This window comes from Sparus aurata, chromosome 19 (genome assembly GCF_900880675.1).
Source record: "Sparus aurata chromosome 19, fSpaAur1.1, whole genome shotgun sequence".
In the NCBI taxonomy this organism is placed as follows: Eukaryota; Metazoa; Chordata; class Actinopteri; order Spariformes; family Sparidae; genus Sparus; species Sparus aurata.
Genome location: NC_044205.1, coordinates 29,363,234 through 29,386,338, shown reverse-complemented (window position 1 = coordinate 29,386,338; position 23,105 = coordinate 29,363,234). Strand labels below are relative to the sequence as shown.

The 23,105-nt window shown below is 42.1% G+C and overlaps 2 protein-coding genes across 3 annotated transcripts in view; one reads left to right on the top strand and one right to left on the bottom strand.

Annotated features, from left to right (window-relative positions):
* The window catches only part of LOC115569837 (NACHT, LRR and PYD domains-containing protein 12-like), a gene marked incomplete at its 3' end in the record, with an annotated part of 59,832 nt that overhangs the window by 16,792 nt on the left and 19,935 nt on the right, over positions 1-23,105 (top strand). Inside the window, exons 4-10 of the mRNA XM_030398001.1 lie at positions 2,238-2,315; positions 3,229-3,464; positions 3,744-5,547; positions 9,116-9,289; positions 11,077-11,250; positions 11,929-12,102; positions 16,200-16,373. Of these exons, the coding sequence (XP_030253861.1) occupies positions 2,238-2,315; positions 3,229-3,464; positions 3,744-5,547; positions 9,116-9,289; positions 11,077-11,250; positions 11,929-12,102; positions 16,200-16,373 (2,814 nt within the window). The remainder of the gene's footprint in view (positions 1-2,237; positions 2,316-3,228; positions 3,465-3,743; positions 5,548-9,115; positions 9,290-11,076; positions 11,251-11,928; positions 12,103-16,199; positions 16,374-23,105) is intronic.
* LOC115569965 (regulator of MON1-CCZ1 complex-like) lies at positions 1,174-21,556 on the bottom strand. 2 transcript variants are annotated; one of them, XM_030398220.1, is made up of 7 exons: positions 21,246-21,556; positions 21,024-21,128; positions 20,568-20,636; positions 20,405-20,492; positions 20,049-20,186; positions 19,595-19,682; positions 1,174-1,285 (listed from the first exon to the last, which is right to left on the bottom strand). In XM_030398220.1, exons 1-6 carry the CDS (start codon positions 21,288-21,290, stop codon positions 19,603-19,605), a joined length of 525 nt encoding a protein of 174 aa, XP_030254080.1. In that variant the 5' UTR covers positions 21,291-21,556; the 3' UTR covers positions 1,174-1,285; positions 19,595-19,602. The 2 variants fall into 2 exon arrangements, with proteins under 2 accessions (XP_030254080.1, XP_030254079.1); XM_030398219.1 differs by lacking the exon at positions 1,174-1,285 and having other exon boundaries at positions 19,141-19,682; positions 21,246-21,545.

Genomic DNA, 23,105 nt, shown 5'->3' with positions numbered 1-23,105 from the left:
CTTTCCTTCAGTCATTCCATTTTTCCGCTACTTCCTCTCTACTTCCTCACCAGTGACTCAACAGATTGAGATCATTCAGTGTTGAGAGCCTGTTAATTGTGATGTGTAACCAATCAGAGTGCTGTGGGGGGACGTGGAGTGAGACCAGACTGGTGACGACAGACAGAACACTGCATCAGAGGTAAAGTATCTGTTTTAATTTCATTTATTTTATTGGCAGTTGGACACAAAACACTCAGGAAGCATTGATCAGAGAAATGCTGAATATCTGCCCTGATAATGGCTCTACACACAGTTCAGCTGCTGTCGTTCTGTCTGTCAGCCTTCATCTACAACACATTGATGTGTTCTGGAGCTCGGCAGCGTTGAAACCAGAACCTTTGAGTGTAAATACTGTCGTCCAACCCAAACCATGATCTGTGGGTTATTTCCTCCAGCTCTGATTTTTAAGTGAGCTCATTATCTCTTCATCTGAGTCAGTGTGGAAAAGACAATCTGCAGAATAACGTAGCAAAGTAGAGACGGATGTTTAGTTGTTGAGCTGCAAACTGAGTGTAAAGAAACATATTCCCAGTTTGTACACTTGGTAAATGTATCAGCTGTGAATGTTTAGTGAGCTAAATGGTGTTGAAATCAGGTTCACTCTGTGCTAAAAACCTGATAATTTACAAATACATGGTCACGTTTTACAGAAACTATTGAAAGAAACATTTTCCTTAAAAATATTTGTGACCACATTTCTATGATGTATAAGTTCCTTTTGAGCTCAAAACCCTGAACGCCCTAATGTCCAATTTTGACACTTGGCCTTGAATGCAGCACAGAGCTGACATGCGCACACGCACGTGTAGTTTGATGTTTTATTATCTGTACAGAAGGACGTTTAAACACACACACAATACTTTAATCTTTAGTTTCAACATATTTCTGTTGTTACTCAGTTTAGTACACAATCATGAACTCTTCTCAAAATAAACATTAGTTTCACTGTTAACTTCACAAAATATTCTGAGAGGCACACTAACATGTGTCTAGCCTCTGGCCCCGCCCACGTCAAGGAGAGCAGCCTGCAGATACCTGGATCAGGTGCTGACATGTGACAGTGGAGCAGAAACCAGGAGGCAGAACAAACAGGATCATAGAAATGATAAAGACGAGTGTTCGTTTAAACCATCACCATCTGATCCCTGTCTTGGTTCGTCAGATCGTCTCCTGAACGTCCCGCGTGTCCAAACTGACGGAGACTCTGTCCAACCAGCACCGTCACATGGTGTGTGTTTTGGACCTGGTGGCTGATGCTCCGAACAGCTGCTTGAAGTGGACGACATGCTCCTCACAGTGCTCTCCTGGTGACATACACACAAAAAATATAATATAAACATATCATTAAACGAGGCACTAATGTTGAAAAAGAAGTCAGAAGTTAAAGTTTGTGTCTACCAGGGGTATTAAGCCCTGGACAACATAGCCCCTAGGATCATTCAGGTGCTCAAACCCCTCCACCACGATAAGGTGCCGGTTCAAGGCGGAGCTGAAAAATAAGGGTTCATTTTAATGTAGTTTAAAACACTTCAGGTGTCACTTAAACAAAAGATGTTATAACAGATATATAACATATCTTGAAGATAATGACAAGTATTTTTAACATAACTAATTCTAATTCAAACTACTCAAGTCAAGAGAGGGCACTCACACACACACATACACACACACACACACACACACACATGATACCTGACACCTGTGAGTTGAGAGGGGAGGAGCAGCGCAGATCATGTGATCCGGGAAAAGAACAGTTAAGGAACCTCAGAAGTGAAAGTGTTTTTAGGCGACAGACGAGGGAGGAATCTAAAGCTGATGCAGGGTGAGTCTTCATCTAACCTTTTTTATTTCACTGCCAAAGTCTGTGAGTGAATGTTCTCCCTGTGGACTGGAGAGGAAAGAACTGCTAACATGAACTCAACACTTTGATTTATATGTGGACACAAAGTTGTGATTGGCTGAATAAAACACATTAAGTGTAACGCAAGAACACAGACACAGATTTAAAGAGAGCTGACCAGGTGGAGATCTGCCTCCATATATTATACTGTACACTGCTGCTGTGGGTGTGAAGGGAGAACAGGAGATTGTGAGCTACTTTCTGTTTCTCAGACATGGCTGCTGCTGCTGGCTGAAGGCCAGAAAATGAGTCATCATGTGGAGGAAACAGACATAATGGAGTCTCCAGTCTCCAGCTGTCTGTCTCTGAAGAGTGACCGGTCCAAAGATAAACCTCCACAGTTCAGTACTGAACCAGAACCTCCAGACACAAAGTAAGAGACTGTTTTTACTGTAAGATGACGTCTGTCCGGTCCAAAGATGACATGTTTGGAGAAACTCTTTGAAAAACTAAATAACAAAGAAACCTAACCAAAGAATTTATACTACTAATTTATTCTAACCTACTTAGAGTGTTTAAGCCTTCATATTAAATTTATGGTAAATATTTTAAACTATTTAAACTTTTAAAGAATGTTCTTCCAATGTTTGATTTTGTCGTATTTGTCCTCAAAATAATTAGTTGTCACAATTCGATTATCAATCTGTTTTACTCTTTTAGCACGATGTCTCTGCCTTTTTTAGACTAGTCTAGTTCAGGATCATTGGTTTTATGTCCTGATGACTCATTGAATTATTAATTCTTATTTCCAAAGATGGTCTACATGGTGTCATGAGTGGTATAATCTCCATTGTTTGTTTGCAGTGCACCACACTAAGGCCTTATTGTCAAATTAAAATCATTTGTTAACAATATAAATGTAACAGTAACTTGTTTCACCAGACAATTAGAAACTATCTGTAAACAAAAGATGTGATAGAGAAACCTTGGTGTTAGCACGGAGATGGTGGTGTGGAGGTGTGTCACTCCATGGTCCATGTGTGTGACGTGTTGAGAACCCCTGCTGACCAGTTTGCTGAATGGCAAAGCTTCTATGTTGTTATGCTGCTAACATGCTGGACATACTAGAGACTGTTTGTCCTCATGGACAGATTAAAAATAACAGCAGAGTCATCACATGCTGTGTGTCGTAGACTGCTGGTCAGATAGAAATATAAATTATAGAAACAAACATTTTCATGACAGACTGAATGCTGAATAAACAGAAAAATAATGAACTCTTATGGATTCTTGTTACCATCTGAGCTTCCACAAAGTGTCGGCTAAATCTGGATATCTTTCAACAGAGAGAGGAAGAGGAGGCATGTTTCTGTGGAGGAGCAGCCGTCCTGCTGTTCTTTGTGTCAGGACGTCCTGAAGGATCCAGTCTCTACCAGCTGTGGACACTGGTTCTGCAGACAGTGCATCACCTCATACTGGGACCAGTCTACTTCATCAGAACACTCCTCCTGTCCCCAGTGTGGAAAAAGATCCAGAACAAGAGCTGGACTGCAGACAGTCAGTCAGACTAACACTGCACCAAGTAAGACTGTATGATAGATAATCTGTACATGAGTCACAGAGAAAACAGCAGCAGTGCTGGAAGTTCTTAACAGTTCATCATCACTGTCGTATGGAGACAGTGTGGCCCAGTAGACTGGTGCTGATAAGTGTGTGAACCTGTTGTCAGCTCAGCAGCTATTTGTTATTCTCAGAGCTGCTCACTCAGAGCCATCAGGCCTTAGAAATCTCACACAGCAGAGTTTCAGTAGAAAAAGACTTGTCAACTTTTGTTTCTCCCTCCCTTTTTTCTCTGTTGCAGTGAATGTTGTTCTGCAGGAGGTTTTAGATGAACATAAGATCAGTCTGAGGAGGAGATGTGAACATGTGACTGAAGGAAGTGATGAAACAGGAAGTGATGGAACAGGAAGTGGAACCCTCCTCAACAGGATCTACACTGAGCTCTACATCACAGAGGGACAGAGTGAAGAGGTTAATACCCAACATGAGGTGAGACAGCTAGAGACAGCTTCCAAGATGGAGACCCTCCATGACACTCCAATCAAGTGCTGCGACATCTTTAAAGCCTCACCTGACCAACAGAGGCGCATCAGAGTCGTTCTGACCAACGGCGTCGCTGGAGTTGGAAAAACCTTCTCGGTGCAGAAGTTCACTCTGGACTGGGCAGAGGGCTCCGAAAACCAAGATGTCAGTCTGCTGGTTCTGCTTTCGTTCAGGGAGCTGAACCTGATCAGAGGTCAGTACAGTCTTCTCAAGCTGCTCCATGTTTTCCATCCAACATTACAGAAGGTGACAGCAGAGAAGCTCGCTGTCTGTAAACTTCTCTTCATCTTTGACGGCCTGGATGAAAGCAGACTTTCACTGGATTTCAAGAACAGGAAGGTCGTGTCTGATGTCACACAGAAGTCATCAGTCAGCGTGCTGCTGACAAACCTCATCCAGGGGAAGCTGCTTCCCTCGGCTCTCATCTGGATCACTTCCCGACCTGCAGCAGCCAATCAGATCCCTCCTTCATGTGTGGACAGGGTAACAGAAGTACGAGGCTTCACTGACGTCCAGAAGGAGGAGTACTTCAGGAGGAGGTTCAGTGATGAAGATCTGTCCAGCAGAATCATCTCACACATCAAGACCTCCAGGAGCCTCCACATCATGTGTCTGATCCCAGTCTTCTGCTGGATCACTGCTACAGTTCTGGACCACATGTTGACTACAGACCAGAGAGGAGAGCTGCCCAAGACCCTGACTGACATGTACTCACACTTCCTGCTGGTTCAGACAAAGAAGATGAAGCAGAAGTACGGTGAGGGACGTGAGACGAGTCCACAGGAGCTGATGAAAGCTGATAGGAAAGTTCTTCTGAAGCTGGGGAGGCTGGCGTTTGAACATCTGGAGACAGGAAACATCATGTTCTACCAAGAAGACCTGGAGCGCTGTGGTCTTAATGTCACAGAGGCCTCGGTGTACTCAGGAGTTTGTACAGAGATCTTCAGAAGAGAGAGTGTGATCTTCCAGAAAACAGTCTACTGCTTTGTTCATCTGAGTGTTCAGGAGTTTCTGGCTGCAGTCTACGTGTTCCACTGTTACACCAACAAGGACACAGAGGTAATTAAGGCTTTTCTGGGAGAAAAACCTGTTGATTCAACACTTGATGTCTTGCTGAACAGTGCAATGATGAAATCCCTTGAAATTAAAAATGGCCACCTGGATCTGTTTGTCCGCTTCCTTCATGGCCTCTCTCTGGAGTCCAATCAGAGACTCTTAGCAGGTCTGCTGGGTCAGACAGACAACAGTCCAAAAATCATCCAGAGAGCCATCAACAACCTGAAGTCGAAACAGAAGAAAAATATGTCCCCTGACAGAAGCATCAACATCTTCCACTGTCTGATGGAGATGAACGACCACTCAGTTCATCAGGAGATCCAAAAGTTCCTGAAGTCAGAGAACAGATCAGAGAAGAAACTCTCTGCCATCCACTGCTCAGCTCTGGCCTACATGCTGCAGATGTCAGAGGAGGTTCTGGATGAGTTGGACCTGAAGAAGTACAACACATCAGAGGAGGGACGACTGAGACTGATTCCAGCTGTGAGGAACTGCAGGAAGGCTCGGTAAGTCCAGATGTGATTATCAAGACTGTAAAACAACATCAGTGTTAGAGTAGAGATCCTCCCTCAAGACACATGTACGATATAAAACCTCCACATTGGAAAAGTTTTCCTTAAATTAGTATTTAACCTGTTTCTTTATCAAACAATTAAACATGTGTTCATTTAGAAATGTGTATAAAATCATTGTTGTGTTTCTATCTATGAAACTAGTGAACACTAGTAACTTGTGTCATCTTCTCACTGTCTTTCTTTGGGTGATGGAGGCTTCAGAAATGTCTCCACAGTCGAGATTTGAATCCACATTTTGTGCACTGTTTCCTTTTTAATGCGTCTTTAACGGTTCAGTTCAGTGGAGGATTTTATCATCACCGAGCTCAGAGAAGAAGTGAAGCTGTTTCACACCTGAACTCCACTTTACACAAACTGTCACTGATACAATTATAATTACAGCTCAGTATCAGCAAGGGCTTGATTCACATGTGTGCATGTGTCACGATACATTGTGATACAATGCATATTGTGATATATTGCACTTTAACACATAGTTACTGAAAATGTAAGTTATTTTGTGTCACTGAACATATGAAGATGTCTTCATGAATTGCACAAGTATTCTGACTGTGTCCCTGAACACACAGAAAATAAAGTGCTTGTATTAATGTTTTGTGTCACTGTATGAACGGTGTCCTGCGACACCGACAGGAGGTTGTCGGCTTTCGCAGCCCGTTTAAAACAGAGCTGGAAATGGATTTTTAGAGCTGGAAATCAATGCAGTAAATTGCCATTAAATATTGCAATATATAGTTGTATTGACATTTTAGCACAGCTTTTATTAAAGCAATAGTTTAGTTAAATTGAAGTTTTGTGAGTCTAAACTCAGATCACAGAAGGACTGACACTCTCACTCACCGAAATTCGCCGCTTCATTTGCATATCAAATAACTAATTAACGATCGTTAACGTTTCATCACAGCCTACCTTCAAAAAGTGTTTTTCAAGACTATCCTCATTTGATGAAGAACGCTGCAGTAATTATGTGCTTTAGAAGACAAGTGGTCTCCAACTCAAAAGAGACTCTGCCCCCAGCGCACTCAAGCGGACATCCTGCTGGGCCTTTGGGCCAGAGTTCTTCAACAGAGTACCAGACTTCATTCTGGCTACCGGACCGACACGGCAAGCCCGCAGTCGAACCCAGAACATTCGAAGAAACCAAACTTCAGGACCTGCTGTCTCCCAGTCAAAACAGGCTGAACGTCTTCAAACAGCTGGATCCACACAAGTGAGAACGTGTCCAAAGTTCTGACTTTTGTCTAAAGTTCTGACTTCTATCTTATGAACTTAAGAGAAATTTGTGATTAGGGTCTCGTTAATATAAAAATTTACTCCCGTAATTTTTAATATATAAAACCCGACCCTTCAATTTCATCATCTGCCGACGCAGGGCATGTGAGCGGAGCGGAGCAAGGAGCAAGCGGGGAGCGGAGTGTGCAAAATATAGTCAGAGCGCAGAGCGGGTTTTAATCCAAAGACCAGAGCGATGGTTCTGTTTCGCTCCAGTTCCGTTCCGATACCGCTCTCCACGAGTCTAGGGCATGCACAAGTTCACACAGACTCACATGTGCCTTCAAGAGTTAGCCTACATCAGAGGTCATTCATTGAGAGATGGAGTTTGTAAAATATTTTGAAAAGCAAGCAGACAGGACAGGAATAGCTCCCTCTTTTGAATTTGAGCGAGCGTGGAGCGATTTCACCGGAGCTGAATTAAATTTTACGTGAGCGGAGAGCGGTCTTTGAGCAGAGCTGTCTGGTACAACTTTGAGCGATGGAGCAAAGCGGCGAACACCCACGTAAGCGAGGAGCGGAGATTCTTGCTGCTCAGCTCCACTCACATGCTCTGTGCCGACGGTCACATAACTTTATTTCTTTACTCATTACAGTCTTTACATTTTCTGTTATTAGTTGTTGTTCGTCTAAAGTTGTCATTTCTTGCAATCAATTTGGAAAATAATTTCATTTAAGATTAAATCTAACCCCCATCTAAATTTATCAGCAAGCAACTGGCTTAACCCTAGATTCAAAATAGAGAAGAAACCATTTCTTTGGAAGCAGTGGGTAGATAGTGGTATTTTGGTACTAGGGGATTTATATGACAAAGGTATAATGAAATCATTTGCGGCACTGAAACAACAATTTGGTCTCCACCAGCAGCAGTTCTGGAGATATCTTCAAATTAGGCACCTTCTAACCCAAACATTTGGCTCCACTTCATCCGCCCCGCCTAATTCTGATGTTCTCTCTAAAAGTAGTTAAAGTATTTGGTACTGGTCATGAGGCTTCCAAATATTATTCCATGCTGCTTGAATGTTTTAATAATCCTGGCCTTAATCTTAAATCAGTCTGGGAGACAGACCTTAACCTATCTTTCACTACGCACGAATGGAATAACATTTTAAAGAGCAATAAAATATTATCTTGGGAACTCAGAACTAGACTAGTACAGTTTAAGATAATAAACAGGGTATACTGGTCCCATATGATGTGGTCCTGCCCTGTAGTACAAATATTTGGGACTGCTATCAATGAGAATATAAAAATTATTTTCAAATTAGATATTCCATTCTGCCTGAATTGTTTGTACTTGTTGACCCTCTCACTTTAAAACATCTTCCTGTATCACAGGCAGACTGGGTCCAGACATCCCTTATGTTGGGGAGAAAACTTATTGTGACAGAATGGAAAGCGACCTCCCTGCTCTGTCTACACATCTGCCAAAGTATAGTTACACATGCGCAAATGCGTATGAATGTCTGTCTTTTTGTCATTTTTAATTTACTTTACTTGTCTCTTTTCTTGTAGCTTGGGGTTGATGACTGTCTGGCGTGTTGTCTTGTCTCTTGTTCTTAAACAATAAAAAATACTGATTATAGAGTTTTCATTTCATTTATATTACCCTGAATTATTTAGTCATTAAACATATATATTATCGTTTGTCTTTGCCTGGAACTTAATTTTAATGTGGAGAACTGATGGATATGTGCAAAGAAGTCACTGCTTCAGAATATGAGACTGAATAAATTGATTTGGAATTGATTTGAACTGTTCAAGCCGAACTTGTACAGTTGGATTTTGAGTATTGTCCTTCGGATTTTTCAAAATAATTAAACAACAAAGGTGGTTCCCCATTTACGAGTGTATGATCACTAGTGATTTAATTACCCTTGTTATCAAGTAATGTCTTCTACAACATCAAAGTTGTGTTAAACACATGAGAGCACATAACTGAGATAATAACATATAAGTGCAGTTCCAAATTAGTGATTTTACAGTTAATCAACATCATGTTAAAATAGAGTTAAACAAACAAATCACAGCATCTTGGTTATTAAGATATGACATTTTAAATTATAGCTGTTTGATGGACATTTTTGTCTAAAGCCTCAGTTTTCTGTTTATCATGTTGCTGGTGTGGGTTTGACATGTGGACAGGAGGTGCTCAGTTTTAAACATGCACTGTCTATTTTTATGATGTTGAATTTTTATAGTTTAAGTTTTTTCTCTGTCATCACAGATTTGTTGATTGTGAACTCTCAGAGATTCACTGTGAAGTCGTGGCCTCAGCTCTGAGGTCCAACCCCTCCCATCTGAGAGAGCTGGACCTGAGTGAGAACAAGCTGCAGGATTCAAGTGTAAAGCAGCTGTGCTCTGGACTGAAGAGTCCAAACTGTCAACTGGAGACTCTGAAGTCAGTTCATGTCTTTTTCTCTTATACACTGTATATCTACCTGATTTAAATCTGTCACAGAAGTTTGGAGTTTCCTTCAGTTCTCTTGTTTTCTGTGTTTATCTAAGCATGAATCACGCAGCTCTTTTTAAAAGGTTTGTTAGTTTAAACATTTTGATTCAGAATTCAGACTGAGCTCAAACTGGGTTGGTGTTAGTACAGAAACTGAAGGATTTATCTGTTATTGTGCTGCAAAATGAAATCAAGATCTGAATTGTTGGGACACATCTATGTAACACTAAAAGGCGAGTGAATGAATGAAACTATCAAACATGATGCATCTCTTCGGGCAGCTTCATTCAGAATTTATTGTTTCCAAAATTATTCTCACAAATAATATCATAACATGTTCATATAATCAATAAACGATGTTTCAAATATCAATATCATCTGTAATTGCAATAAACCAAATATATATAACAGTGAGCAATTTAGCCTTTTTGCCAGTTAATTCACACTGTAATCAACGGCACTGATTACTAAACACACATGTAAACAGTCAGTTATGCACACAACATGCGCTGTGCCTGCGGTCACGTGACGCCATGTGCCGACCATGGCACGAAGGAGTTTAGCTAGCTACTCATTAGCGTCTTAGTTAGCGCCACTCCTGAACCCGAACATTAATGCACAAAACACCATACTCAGTCGGCTCATCAACAGAACAACATCTCGAACATATTATTTTACCATTCCAATCCTCTGCAGGCATAACTAATCGAGCACAGGGAATCAAAAGGATCAACAGATGATCACAGATTACTCCAACTTCTGACATGTAACTGTCCTTATGACATTAGCTTTTAACTTTTAATTCAACTTCTGACAAGTAAGTATCCTTATGACATTAGTTTTTATCTCTAAATTCAACCTCTGACAGGTAAGTATCCTTATGACATTAGCATTTTTTTTGGCCTTTTATGGCTTTATTGATGGTACAGCTTAGGAGGGTGTCAGGAAACAGGGTGAGAGAGAGGGGGAGTGGCATGCAGCAAAGGGACTCGGGCCAGGAGTCGAACCCGGGTCTGCTGCAGCGAGGATAAAGCCTCTGCACATGGGACGCCTGCTCTACCAACTGAGCTAAACGGCACCCATGACAATAGTTTTTAACTCTGAATTCACCATCTTAACATGCATGTAACTGTATTCATTACTTTTTAAACAACTGTTTCTTTTTCATATAAAATCAATCTATCACATCTATGTATAAAATATTACAAGAAAAAAACATTTTCATAACCTTCAGGACAGTGTAACTTCTACATTTATACATAAAGCCAGTCTCTGTCACACACACAGAGAGGACACAAACACACTCTTACACTTACAGGAGCACACACAGTGACTGTAAAGCTTATTTCCTAATACAAATGTTTGAAGCATCATATCTGATCTGTCACCAAGAATTAATTATGCCTCCATTCAGACAGGATGTCACTTTGTGAACAGGAGCATAAATTGTACACTATATCTGTACAGTAAGGTAGGATTAAGAGATGGAGCATCTTACTTTACTGAGTAAAGTTTAGAAGATGATTTAGGATGAAGCTCAGAGTCAGTCAGCCGATATTGATGATGATGATGAAAGTCTAAATGTATGGTGTGAGCAGAGAGTGAGTGCTGTAACAGGTGTTTGTAAAGTGATGCATTGACTTCAATTTAGTATTTTTATGAAATGACAAGTGGTTGTTATGAATTAGAAACAGAAAAAAATTACATTATTTTATCTCCATTTATTCTTTATTCAGAGTGAGTTGGTGCAGATTGTCAGAGATCAGCTGTGCTTCTCTGGCCTCAGCTCTAAAGTCCAACCCCTCCCATCTGAAAGAGCTGAAGCTGAATGGAAACAACCTGCAGGATTCAGGAGTGAAGCTGCTGTGCGAGTTTCTACAGAATCCAAACTGTAGACTGGAGACTCTGAGGTCAGTTCACTGACTCTGTTACTGTTGTAGATCTCATATGTTTAATTAACAATTGAACCATATTCATGTTCAGCAATTATTACCTCCATAAAGTCATAAATATCCTTTTGTTCATATTTTCATGTTTATTGAATAATTTTAGTCTTCAGTCTGTTAAAGAAACTGTACGACATGTTCAGTGTGTTTTTAAAGAAAACTGTTTATTACTTTCAACAATCTGTTAAAAGAATATGAACTAATATTTGTTTTAAATTGATACAGTTGATTAGCAAAAGTACAAATATCACTTTGGTTCGCATTAGTGTTACTGTTCTCAGGAAAATATGTGATCATTGATATTGATCCGACAGAACACACAGATCAAAGCATATTTTCAAAAGAAGATGTTTAAAAATACAATTCTGCTTTTTCTTCTCTAATAACAGACCTGACTGAGATCAGCAGCTTGTTACTAATCTGTGTTGGCATGAACAGCTGTATGAATGTTGTGCTGACATGTGGATGATGTCTGCAGAAGGCTGATGATGATCCACAATAACACAATGACAAAGTCTCTCTACTCATTTTAGAGAAAAGCTCATTGATGAGGACACAGTAATGTTGAGCTACACATTTAAAACCTGAACACATCTGGCTGGATTATAAATTGATATTTATGTCCATTTATTCTTTATTCAGATTGAGGAGCTGCAATTTGTCAGAGATCAGATGTGCTTCTCTGGCCTCAGCTCTGAAGTCCAACCCCTCCCATCTGAGAGAGCTGGTGCTGTATAACAACAACCTCCTAGATTCAGGAGTGAAGCTGCTGTGTGATTTTCTACAGAGTCCGAACTGTAGACTGGAAACTCTGACGTCAGTTCATTGACTCTGTTACTGTTGTATTGTTAATTTAAAATTTGAGTTTTAATTGATACATTACTTAGATCCATAAAAATGTAAATCTCCGTTGGTTCATGTTTTCTTTATCTAAATTTAGTCTTCAGACTTCTGTTTCGTAAAATACCTGTAGAAAATGTTCACATAGTTGTTAAAGTAAATTATTGTTTGATTGAATCTGTTAACAGAAGATCCTCTAAACTAGGGATATAAAGGTTTATGAAAATCATCCGAACAATTCAGTTTGACTGTTCCAGTTCGGTTTGTGTGTGTCCTGTTCGGTTCATAGGCACGCGCATCTTCTTTTTCTCATTTACTAACAAGGTGAAGCGTGTACACGCCAGAGCAGCAGGTGGCGGTACTGAGCTGGATGCCAACCGCCAGTAAACAAGAAGATGAAGAAGTGAAGCTGTGTAGCAGATAGTAATAGAGCATCTTTGGGTCAGTTGTGGAGACGTTTGTGGGCATGGCGAGTGAAAAAGAGTCAGAGCTAGAAGATGCGCCAACAGCACTGTATAGGTCTGCTGTTTGGGGCCACTTTGCATTTAGAGTGACGTACAATGACGGCAGTAAGCAAGTTGCTGGCAAAAGTGCAACAGTGTGCAATCATTGTGCAACACGTGTTGTTTATGCTAACAGTAACACAACTAACATGTCAGCTCATCTGTGACGACATCATCCCAGTGAGACAACTGGCAGTGCAAGGAGGAAAGGGAGAGAGTCGACAGGATAACTTCTGCTCCTCGCAGCTTTAGACAGCATGCGAGTCAGACGGGGCAACATGCATAACGAAAGAAGTGGTGTTTCATAGCCAAAGATATGCAGCCTTTTGCCGTGGTGGAGGGTGCGGGATTTCATTGTATGATTAAAAAACTTGAGCCATGATATAAAATAAAATCCCCTCCTGCAAACACTTCAGCAACACGGTAATTCCCACACTTTATGAAGAGATCTGACGAGAAATTGTTAGAATTGTCTGACATCTGTGACTGCCCCATTACATTACATAAGCAACAGTGAATAACTATTTGTTCACTAACAAGACCAAGTTTAACTGTTGAAATAGTTTATTTAGGTGTTAGGTGTAAGATTTGGAGAGGACAGAATAAAGGGGGTGGTTGGATGAGGGTTTGCCGAGCCATCTAGTAACCGGGGGGGGAGAAGGTGGAGACTCAGAGTGGGGGTACGTCTCGATGAGCGCACAAGATATGCCAACGTGGGCTTGGCGGATATCGCCAAGGTGGCTGTGAACGTGGTTGTTGTAGGCCTGGGAGGTCCAGCGGCCAAGGACTTTGATGGTGTGTTCGGTAATTCCTTGTAGCGAGGCGATGGTTGAGTTAATGGGCGGATTTGCATGGTGGGGTGCGTGGTCAAGTTCCCAAACCTTAGATATAATGACTCCGTTTCATGAACAATTCCACGCCACGATTTGATGTTAAGATAGTTTATTGGATTGGTGGAAGATTTTGGAAAGGATGGGAAGAGGGGGGGTCGAGGTCGGTGGATCAAGAGGGAGTTTGAGTGGGACACAGATCGGCTGGATCGTCTAGGAACCGGGAGGTTGCGACTCAGAATGGGGGTACGGCACGCGTCTTGGTCGGCGTGGCTTCGTCGTCCCCCAAAGGTTATTACTGGCTTATGCGAAAATGGCTTGATTGATATCGCAGAGGTGGCCGTGGGTTTAGCTGTTGAAGGCTTGGGAGGACCGCAGCTGAGGACATGTGTGCATTTGACGCGATGGGTTTGTGAGGGCTTATATACGAGTTCAGTTAGAAAAGGAAGGCGGGATGCTGAACCGGTCTGTCTTGCTCCGTTTGAGGTTCGATCGGAGGTATCTTTTGAGTGGATGGAGTGTCCGAGAGGGCAACGACTTGGGAGGTTCGTGACTGGATGTCGTTGAAGTGGAGGCCGAAGCGAGAGGCAGAATGAATGCCAGGAGGGTTATTCTTGGATGGTGGATGATCTGATTTTAGAGATCGTTTGGATGTTTGTGACGCAGCTGGTTATTGTTACGATGTTGACCGAAGGGAAAGGAGGTTGCAGAGTGTATGCAGTTACTTAGACTACGCAATCCGATGTAGTATAATGATGTGAGCGACTTGACAGTGTCAGTGGTGAGGTTGTCAGCGTGGATGAGTTTTTGAGCTGGTAAATACGGTTCCGTTAAGGGTTTGTGTCGTTATGAGTCATTCGCTAAATTTGATACTAGAGATTTGCGACTAGCTGGTTATTTTAAAGACACAGGGTGAAGAGGTGTGGTAATTACGGCAAATTCCTGAGGGTTTACGAAGTCTGCTGCACTAATGAGTGCTTGGTGAAGGCTTGATATGGGTAGGACGGGGGTTTCGAGAGCGTCGAGAGGACAGAACTGGGTTTACTGTGAGTACTGGGAGTATGATGCATGAGCGGATGGAAAAGGGAGATAGAGTACGATGAGCGAATAGAACGAAGAGTTTGAGTGCGTCAAGCGGACGGAACTGGGGTTCGACTGCGTTGAGTGGATGGAACTGGGGTTGGAGTGTGAAGCGCGAGCATGCAAAAAAAAAAGGGGTTCGACTGCGTTGGGTTGCACGAGCGGACAAAACTTGGTTGGGTATGTCAAGTGGATGGAACTGGGGTTGGAGTACTTCGAGCAGGCGGAACGTAGGGTTCGAGTGTGATGAGCGGATGAGAAGGGGTGATCGAGTGCATTGTGTGAGCGAGTGGAAAAAGGGTGTGTGTCGAGCGGACGGAACTGGGCCGCGATTGCGTTGAGCAGACGGGACTGGGCTTCGAGTGCGTCCAGCGGTTGGAACTGGGCCGCGAGTGCGTCGAGCTAACGGAACTGGTCTTTGAGCGGACGGAACTGGGCTGCGAGTGTGTCGAGCGGACGGAACTGGGCTTTGAGTGCGTCGAGCAGACTGAACTGGGCTTCAAGTGCGTCGAGCGGGTGGATGGATGAAACTAGGGTTTGAGTGCGTCAAGCGAACAGAACTGGGGTTCGAGTGTGTCGAATGAACGGAGAAGGAGGTTTCAACTGCATCAAACGGGGAGAAGAGTGGTTGAGCTGGCGGAGAGTGGGTTTGAGTGCGTCAAGCAAACGGAAAGATTGTTCGAGAGCATGGCGAGGGGTCAGGTGCTTTGGACAGAAGAAATGGAGAGGTGTGGCTTGCTTGTCGGGGGGTGCTTTGGTAGACGAAGCAGAGAGGGGGGTCGAGTGCGTTTGACGGAGCGATTGAAGTAGCGCTCCATAGCTACCGTAGTGGCGTAAGTGCTGAGAGTGCGGCATTGTTGTGCAGCTGGGTTACTTGGATGTCGGAAAAGAAAATGATTCTCTGTAGGGAGAGATGTGGCGCCATGTTTGTGCTCTGTTTACGGGAGTACTGGGAATGGATGTGGAACGCGAAGGGAGGGAATGGTGGGTGGGAGAGGATGGCCGTTGAGGGATGGTGCGAACGGGAAAGTCGGAGTATCTGAGCAGGGAGAGGAGCTGGAGCTTGGGGGGGGCAAGGTCTCCTATCGCCAGTTTTAAAAATTTTTTATCAGGACTTGCGACGAAAGGGAGAGAGATGGTTTGGCTTACCTTATGAAGGCTTCACAGGTGATGAGATCAGGAGTGGAGGTGGTTGAGTTGATTGAGTGCAGGTTGTTAGATTGATGAGACGCAGGTGGTAAGGTTGATGATGCGAGTGGTTTGATTGACTGGACCTGGGTGGCAGGTCAGTGAGTGAATCTTAGTAATAATAACTCAATTTCTTAGCATTTGTTAAAAATAATTTTCTTTACCAAATAAATGAAAAGCATGTTGGAACTAGCAATGACTCCTCTCTTGCAGTGCCAGAATCTTACCTACTTTTAACCTAAGACTGTCACAATGATGTATCACATGTCAGACTGCCTCGTTCTTTCAGTTTTAACCTGACTATACAAGACATATTTGATTTTCCTAACGATCAACGTATAGCGAACCGAAAACCATGACCACAAAACCGTAATATGGACCGAACCATGGATTTCTACTCTGAACTAACATTTGATTTACACACATTGGATTATAAATACATTTTTATCTCCATCATTTATTCTTTATTCAGATTGTGGGGCTGCAGTTTGTCAGAGATCAGCTGTGCTTCTCTGGCCTCAGCTCTGAAGTCCAACCACTCCCATCTGAGAGAGCTGGAGCTGAGAGGAAACAACCTGAAGGATTCAGACATGAAGCTGCTGTGTGATCTGAAGGAGAGTCCAGACTGTAGACTGGAGACTCTGAGGTCAGTAGAGGGTTGAAGTCAGTTCATGCTGGTTTCAGCAGTATTGTACTAAACACAGTATCAAAGTAAAGATCCAGTATTTCCTGCTTTCCTCAGTGAAGCTGTGAGAGGAGAACAGTGAGCCAATCAGACGAGCCAGAAGCTTGTTGTGATGGTGTGTTTGAGTTGGTGTGAAGACGACTGTTGTTGTTGTGTTGATGTCTACAGGAAATAAAGCTGATCACAGCTGACAGCATCACAGGATGTATAGAGACAGTGTCCTCATTCATCAAACTGTCGGAGCATCAAATCTGATCTCAAAGTGTTTGTTCTCTCATTTCAACACTGAAGAACTCATCAGTTCATCTATGTCACAGCTCTCAGATCAGTCTGACTGAAGGCTCTTATTTCAGAGAACCATCATTACATTTAGTAACCATGTGTCTGTATCCAGACCAGAACCTCTGCTGAAGTCCAGAAACCACAGCTGATGTTTTACTGTTCAATGTAGGACCTTTAACGTTATATTTATATCTGCCCATGTGTCATTTGATTTGTCCAAATATTTTATAACAGACTCCATATTTACATATTTGTCATGTAATGTTTCCAAAGTAGATGAAATCTTTAAATGTGAGTGAGACTCTGGTTTTTAACAGCAGTAAATCATCATTAAAGTGAGCTGTGAGTATCTGTGTTCCTGCAGTAATGATGCGTTCAGGGACTGTCAGCAGTTTATTTCCACTGTGTCCTTCAGTGAAACCTGCAGAGTAAACAGACTTGATGTCCAAAGTGTCTGCAGGTCTGTGAGCTTCACTACCAACACGTTAACATGAAGCTGAAAGGAAGCTGGCTACGCTACACAGCCGCTCCACTTGTGGTCTGAACAGGACTGAAGTCCTGCTGGTCTTTATATCACTGACTGACAGCTGATGGAGGGAGTCTCTGGAAACACTCATTAATCACTTCTGCTGTCTCTCTGCTTCTCTCATTAGGTGGAGGTCTCCTTCAAAGAGATGAAAAGGGTGGAGGTGTTGAGAGGAACAGCTGTGTCCTGATGATCCAGAGAGGTTGAAGCAGCACCATCAGCTGGTGGGTGGAGAGGCTCTGACTGGGCCGTGTTACTGGGAGGTGGAGTGGAGAGGAGAGCTTCATCCAGCAGTGACTGACGGACCAATCACAACAAGTGGAGATGACTGTCAGTGCTGCAGTGTGAACTGCTCTGAGATCAGCTCCACTGTCACACACAATGTCCAGTCCAGCATCATCCCTGTGTTCCTCTGGATGTGACAGAGTATCATCAGTGTATCTGGACTGCTCTGCTGCTGCTCTGTCCTTCTACACAGTCTCTGCAGACACACTGACACTCCTCCACTCCTTCTGCTCCACACTCACACACCTCCTCCACCTGGACCTCCACCTGGACCTGGACCTTTATTCTTTTAGTCACTCACATACTCTGAACACAAAGAGCATCAACAACTGTTTGTCAACAAAACTGCAGATCAACATATTTAATTGGATATTTGTTTTTGCTGTCAGTTGCAGCTCCACCATGTGGAACGATGGTGAATTGCAGTTTATTTCCACATTATATTTTAGAAGTTGATGTGAAAAAGCAGTTCTGGTTCTGACCACCAACACCAGATTCTCTCAGAACTTGACAGAAAATCGTTTAAGGGGAAAAAGAAGTTTGTGTTTAATCAGAACTTCACTGAAGTCTCCAAACTGAAACACGGTTCTGACTCCAAACCCAAGTATGTTTGTTATCAGAGCAGGTTCTGTATCTGACAGCTTTAAAGTCTTCTTTGTCGAGTGGATCCAACCAGACTGTTGTGGCAGAAAGTGACCTAAAGAATCCAAAGAGTCTGGTCATCATTGTGAATCTGTCGCCTTAAACAAACTTTAACTTTCACATGGTCATTTGATCCGTTGTTAAAAAAAGACATATTGATCAGAGTTGCTTTTATTTGCTGTAATATCTGTAGATTTAGTTGTAAAGTCAGTTCAGTCTTAAACTTTGCTCACACACTGAACATCAGAACATTTTCACTTCCTTTAGACGTGAAGTAAGAAACATGTACTAACTGTTACCTTGAGTGTCATTATCAGTGATTAAGAAATATATAATGAATGTTTGATATTTAATCCCACTATTCAGATCTCATGTGATGTAAATCGCCTCCATCTATATTATTATAAATGTTCTGCGTGTTTAAACGACGTCCGTTTGTTCAATCACTTCTCTGGATTCAGGTTTTATTTCTGATTTGTGAAGATTAAAGTTTAGCTAATTTTCATCAGCTCCTGGATTCTTTTCTGTAACAATATTTATTTGTATATATATTTGCATCTTATGTGTATTATTTTCCAAAATGCAAAAGAAAAAAAATATTCGAAATAAATGCGCAAATAAATAAAATAATATATAAAATGAGAAATAGGGAAATAAAACAAAAATAGAGGAATAAATACAAAAATGGATTTGTCACTTTTATTTTATAAATCATATAAGTCCTACATCAGTTTTAGTATCATTTTACGTGTATTTCATGACATTAAGTATTAAGCTTTTTATTTAGGATTGAAGGATTGATTTAAAACCTGATATTTTACAAATACATGGTCACGTTTTACAGAAACTATTGAAAGAAAAGTTTTCCTTAAAAATATTTGTGACCACATTTCTATGATGTACAAGTTCCTTTTGAGCTAAAACCCTGAACTTCCTAATGTCCAATTCTGACATCAGGCCTTGAATGCAGCACAAAAGTGACATGCGCACACAAGTAGTTTGATGTTTTATTATCTGTACAGAATGACGTTTAAACACACGCACGATACTTTAATCTTTAGTTTCAACATATTTCTGTTGTTACTCAGTTTAGTACACAATCATGAACTCTTTACAAAATAAACATTAGTTTCACTGTTAACTTCACTCATGTCATATGTACAAAATATTCTGACAGGCATCCCAACATGTGTCCAGCCTCTGGCCCCGCCCACGTCAAGGAGAGCAGCCTGCAGATACCTGGATCAGGTGCTGACATGTGACAGTGGAGCAGAAACCAGGAGGCAGAACAAACAGGATCATAGAAATGATAAAGACGAGTGTTCGTTTAAACTGTCACCATCTGATCCCTGTGTTGGTTCATCAGATCGTCTCCTGAACGTCCCGCGTGTCCAAGCTGACGGAGACTCTGTCCAACCAGCACCGTCACACGGTGTGTGTTTTGGACCCGGCCGTTCACACGGTGGATGGTTTCATCAGAGCCTGATCCCCGAACAGCTGTTTGAAGTGGACGACATGCTCCTCACAGTGCTCTCCTGGTGACACACACACACACACACACACACAAATATAAATATAAATATATCATCAAATGAGGCATTAATGTTGAAAAAGGAGTCAGAAGTTAAAGCTTGTGTCTGTTTTTCTATTTTCTCCAGAGACATTATGATTAATCAACAGGGAGTCAGTGAGAAGGAAATGTTTTCAGCAGTGTCCTAACGTCTCACTTCACGTAAGAACCAGCTGATTACAGTGAGAACGATATGAACAGAGTTGTGCTGAGCTGAGCAGTGAAACAGGAGACGACTCCATGTTTCAGAGGATGAACACTGTTGCTGGATCTGACTCGTGATGGTTTCATGTCGGCTGTTTAACGTTCAGCTCTGTGTGTTTTCTCTCACCGGGGTTGAAGCTGGGACTTCCTCTCAGCCGCTGGTTTCTCTGCTGGAACGACCTGAACACGGTGTAGAACAACATCTGGTCTCCGGTCTGCTGCGCCGCGTCCAGAAACTTCCTGGCCGACACGTTGTCGTGGCCACCTGCTCGCCGGGACACCAGTGAGGGTTAGTCCACTTTAAAGTGTGAATCCTGTGTGTCTGTCAGAAGAGTTACTGCTGGCTGTGAAGCTTCATGGAGACTCGCTCCAGCTCCAGCTAACTGTTTTAACAACCCACCAGTTCTGATCTACAACGAGTCACAGTGAGAATATAAAGTCCATGAGTTTGTATCTCGGTAGATAAACTGAACATCAACGTACCGACACTGCGGATGAATCTGAGCGCGCCCAGAACCTGCTGCTTCGACAGCAGAACCTCCACGATCTCATCGTTGGCTGTGGACAGACGCTGAAAACACACAGAATTAAATGATGAGGTTTGAATCACGTGCTCGGTTATTTAATGTGTGTGAGTGTTTGATACCTTCAGCATGTCCAGTGACAGCTGGTGGGCAGGAGGGTACGTACTCTCCAGAGACAGAAGCAAACAGGCCTGAACACACAAACACACACACAAAGGAACGCTAACACACACTGGACACAAAGTCTGAGTTCACAGTGTGACAACAAGTGATGTTCATCATGAGTTCATCAGGTTTCATCACTTCAGATCATCTACAATCACCAGGAGATGAAAACTGTGTTGAGTTTCTTTTGTGTTCATCTTGTGATGATGAAAGAAAACGAGCAGCATAAATAAACTGAATGATTTAAAAGTTGTTTCTCTCTCATCTCAAACCGTTCTCTACTACAGCAGAAACATTAAGTGGACATCTCCTCCTGTATGGAGCTAAATCTCTTCTTATTCCAGTAAGAAGAGTCAGAACCAGTGTAAATCCAGAGTCATCTGGTTCTGGAGCAGCTTCAGGTGTGAACTCACCAGCGGTTTGGAGTCACTGAGGACGTGATACTGCAGGAACTGGTGCAGCATGTAGAAGAGGTTGTGCTGCACCAACGTCTTAATCACCAGCTCGTACAGGTAATGCTGCCAGAACACAAGAACACAGTCTCACGGTGATGATGTCATCAACATCAACATCCTCCAGGTCAGAACAAAGATGTTCAGTGCGAGGGGTGACGCGTCACTCTGCTCTGGTTTTACCTGCACGGTGATCTGGAACTGGTTCAGAGAGCGGATGTACTCCATCAGCACCGCAATGACGAATTTATGAGAGACGTCCTGCAGAACACACAGAACCACACAGAACCACACAGAACCGTCAAGGTCACAAACGCTCAGGACATTTGATGCATTGAGAGAAATAAATATCAAATCTTTCAGTCAAATTTGCTCTAAAATGATTAAGATGATACTTTACTGTGTTCTTGTCGAAGGTTTTAACACAATATAAATTAAACAAGTCTGCAACATGGAAATTAATTATTCTGACAACCTCAGTGACATTTAAAGTCTGTGATCACAGCGGCTGCTTTATTTATGATTACTTCATTGATCTTGTCATTAATTCTGTGACGTTCTGACATGAATGACTCGTGATGTGGAGAAAAAAAAAAGCTTCCTGTCACAGTGAAACTGTGAGTTGGAGGTGAAGGTCGTGTTAACTTCACTCCCTCACAGCTGCTGACTGATCTGAACAAGCCAAGTCATTTTAACGTGAATCCTGGAGGAGCAAAAGTTCTGGTATGAAAACTGACAAAGATATTTTTAGATTCTTGAAAAGAAGAAACACTAAATGCACTTCCTGTTAGCAGTGAACCTGTGGATGTTCAGACAATGATCACTGGATCACTGTGGTACTGAAGATGTGGATTTATGACTTCACTGTTGACAGAACTGAGCTGCTTTGCTGCTGTTCAGCCAAAAATGTCAGACTGGTTTTACTGTGTTTCTGACCATTCTTACCTTATTGTTTCTATAAATGTCTTCTCTGCTGATTGGATGGTCCACACAGCTGTGAACAGGTTTGTGTTAATAATCATAATATTACTTTGGTAGATAAAATGATGAAGATGCTTGTTTAGGTCCTCTAATAGTTCTTCTAAGTGTCCTGAGGTAGTTTTCAACAGAAGTATATGAGTCTGGCTCTCATTCATATGCTGTTACATTAGTGCTTTACTGTGTTGGTCAGAGCTGCAGTGGAGCATGAAGGAGCTGATGTTCAGCTGTGTGTGTGTTCGTCATCAGTCTGAAAAATAACACTTCATTTTAATCAAGTTTAAAACACTTTATGGAGAGAATTTTGTTCCTTTATTATTCAATCAAATAGAATAGATCTGAAACCAAAAAAGAGATTTGAGAGCAAAAAAGAGTAAGTGGCAATTATCTATTTTTTTTTAGATCGTAACAGAACAGGTTGCAATTGAAAAAAAAAAATATGAGAGAACATATTTCTTCAACTTCAATCAAAACTAATGTTTGTAAGTAAAAACATACGAATATTTTGCTTATAAATCAGTCCTCTTTGCTTTCAAGTTAAAAACCTTTGCTTGCAAATCAGTCCTCTTTGCTTGCAAATTCTAAAGTTTTGCTTGCGAATTCAACTGCACTTGATGGGCGGGGCCTACGCCGGTGGATGAGAGAAGAGTTTCTATTGGTTGACTTGACCTAGCGCCAGCACCAGCTACGTCTTCCGCATTCCCTTGTGCTGTGCTGCTTGGAGGAAAGCCTGTTGCTCTTGAAACGTTTCCCATAAGTAATGAATTGCGCTATATAGCGTTGGCTACAGCCTGCCGTACATTCACAACAACAACAACAACAACACAAGTAATGAATTATAATGCCCTGCTGCTGCAAGCACACTGATTAGCAGCAATATGGTTGTCTCTGCTAGTCACGGCCTGAGCAGAGTAGCCTAATGGGTGAGTGAATTACAGGGAGACGTATACAACGTAGGGCTGTGATTTAAACCTTTAGTGTGGCATGCTACTCGCGGTGCCTTACCTTAGCTTGTGACTGCTGTTGGTTTTGCATTCTGGCATTAAAAGAAAAACGGACGTATTA